General features: G+C 30.5%; 1 protein-coding gene across 1 annotated transcript in view; it reads left to right on the top strand.

Annotated features, from left to right (window-relative positions):
• The window catches only part of LOC107647829 (protein NRT1/ PTR FAMILY 5.2), a 13192-nt gene that overhangs the window by 1194 nt on the left and 9342 nt on the right, over nucleotides 1-2656 (top strand). The window contains exon 3 of the mRNA XM_016351875.2: nucleotides 355-914. Coding sequence (XP_016207361.1) covers nucleotides 355-914 — 560 coding nt within the window. The remainder of the gene's footprint in view (nucleotides 1-354; nucleotides 915-2656) is intronic.

The raw sequence follows: 2656 nt of genomic DNA, 5'->3' as shown, positions 1-2656 counted from the left end.
TTAAGGCTCCACAATTACTATATGATATAATGGAGAAAAATGATATTTAAAAAAAAAATGTTTCAATCAAAATATTAAAATGAAATAATAACACAAGACATATGTTTGACACAAAAAATATGACCTTTAAAATGTTAAGAATAAAATTAAAATTTAACCCAGCCCATATATTAAAGACTAAACTATTACTTTATTCTGATATGAAAATTAACACTATCTCATATATTAAAACTTAAAAGTGTAGATAACAAATTTCTTGCTTGTTTTATTGTTGCTGTTCCTATATATCTCTTCAACAAGTCTACAATAATAATAATAAATTAATAATATAACTTTTCTTTTGGGACTTATTAGGGAATGTGTTTGTTGACTCTAGCGGTTTCACTACCAGCACTAAAACCGCCACGATGTCCACAAGACAAAGATTGCCAGAAAGCAACATTATTGCAAGTGGGCCTATTCTTTTTGGGCCTATACATCATTGCAGTGGGCACAGGTGGCACTAAGCCCAACATTTCCACAATGGGCGCGGACCAATTTGATAAGTTTGAGCCCAAAGAAAAGGCCCAAAAGATCTCATTCTTCAATTGGTGGGTCACATTCATTTTAATTGGCACCATATTCTCAAACACTATGTTGGTATATATACAAGACAATGTAGGCTGGGCCCTTGGGTATGGGATCCCAACAGGTGGGCTTTTGTTCTCGATTTTGGTATTTTTGTTTGGGACTCCTTTTTATAGGCACAAGTCGCCATCTGGAAGCCCATTAACGAGGATGCTTCAAGTGATTGTTGCTGCTGTGAGAAAGTGGAAGCTTGTCGTCCCTGATGATCCAAAAGAACTACATGAGCTTAGTGTTGAGGAGTATGCAATTAATGGGAGGAACAGAATTTATCATAGCCCTTCATTAAGGTAAGAAATTAAACGGAATTTATAGTACACAGACACAGTAGCCCTATCATTAATTAAGGTTAAATTATTTCAACAAAGCATTTTACATCGGTAACCCTAAAAAAAGAAGTCAGAGGAATTTTTTTGGGAAAAATATACTTTTTGTTCTCGAAATTTTGACAAAAATTTTAAAAATACTTCTAAGTTTTATTTTGTTTTAATTTTGTTTCAAAAATTTTCGATTTGCATCAAATATACTCTTGATGGTTAAATTTTTAAAAAATTTAAGACTTATTTAATAATAATATATGAAAATTATGCTTGATTTGCTTGGATTGAGGAGTTGTTTTTATGAAATTGTTGTTGAATCGATTTTAAATTTTTTGAAAAATTAGCCGTCAGAAGTATATTTGATACAAATCAAAAATTTTTGGGATAAAATTAAAACAAAATAAAACTTACAAATATTTTTGAAATTTTTATAAAATTTCAAAGACAAAAAATATACTTTACCCAAATTTTTTTTATCAAAAGAAAAGAAATGAATTTGTTTAAAGAAATAGATAACAGATACAAATCTTTGGGATAAAATTAAAACAAAATAAAACTTACAAATATTTTTGAAATTTTTATAAAATTTCAAAGACAAAAAATATACTATATACTTATTTTTTTTATCAAAAGAAAAGAAATGAATTTGTTTAAAGAAATAGATAACTTTCCTTGACAATTGACAAAGCAAGACGAAGCAAAGACGGGCATGGATGCTATGCACAGTGACACAAGTGGAAGAAACAAAGCAGATGATGAAAATGGTTCCTGGTTCCATGACAACATGCATGCCAAGCACAGTGATAGCACAAGCAAACACACTGTTCATCAAACAAGGCACCACTTTGGACAGAAGCATAGGACCCAATTTCAAGATCCCACCAGCATGTCTCACTGCATTCATCAACATATTCATGCTTCTCAGTGTTGTTACCTATGATCGTATCCTTGTTCCTCTTGTTAGGCGCTACACCAAGAACCCCAGAGGGATCACCTTACTTCAGAGACTTGGAATTGGACTTGTGATTCACATTGTTATAATGACTACTGCATGTTTGGCTGAGAAGAAGAGACTCAGTGTCGCAAGACAACACAACCTCTTGGGCCAGCATGACATCCTTCCTCTCTCTATTTTCATCTTGCTTCCCCAGTTTGCATTGGCAGGTACTTATTATGGATGTCCACGCTCCGGTTTCAACTCATGGCCTTCTACGAAAAATCTATATCATCAAAAATTATCATCATAATGCTAGGAAGATAATAATTAAAAAATTTTTATTTAATTGAATAAAGTATGTTTTTTGTCTTTAAAGTTTCACAAAAGTTTTAAAAATATTTCTAAATTTTATTTTGTTTCAATTTTGTTTCAAAAATTTTCGATTTGCATCAAATATATCCTCGACGACTAACTTTTCAAAAAATTTAAAACCAATTTAACAATAATGATAAAAATTATGCTTGATTTGTTTGTGGTGAGGATTGTTCTTATGAAATTGTTGTGAAATTGGTCTTCAACTTTTTTTAAAAATTAGTCGTCATTGATCGGGGGTATATTTGATGCAAATCGAAAACTTTTGAGACAAAATTAAAACAAATTAAAATTTAGGGGTACTTTTTAAAACTTTTGTCAAACTTCAAAAGACAAAAAAGTATACTTTAACCTATCATTATTTATACATTTAATATACGTATTTTGATATTTATAATTTAAT

The sequence above is a fragment of the Arachis ipaensis genome, chromosome B06 (assembly GCF_000816755.2).
Source record: "Arachis ipaensis cultivar K30076 chromosome B06, Araip1.1, whole genome shotgun sequence".
NCBI classification, from domain to species: Eukaryota; Viridiplantae; Streptophyta; class Magnoliopsida; order Fabales; family Fabaceae; genus Arachis; species Arachis ipaensis.
The sequence above is the reverse complement of the archived record's forward strand: the minus strand, read 5'-3'. Positions and strand labels throughout refer to the sequence as shown.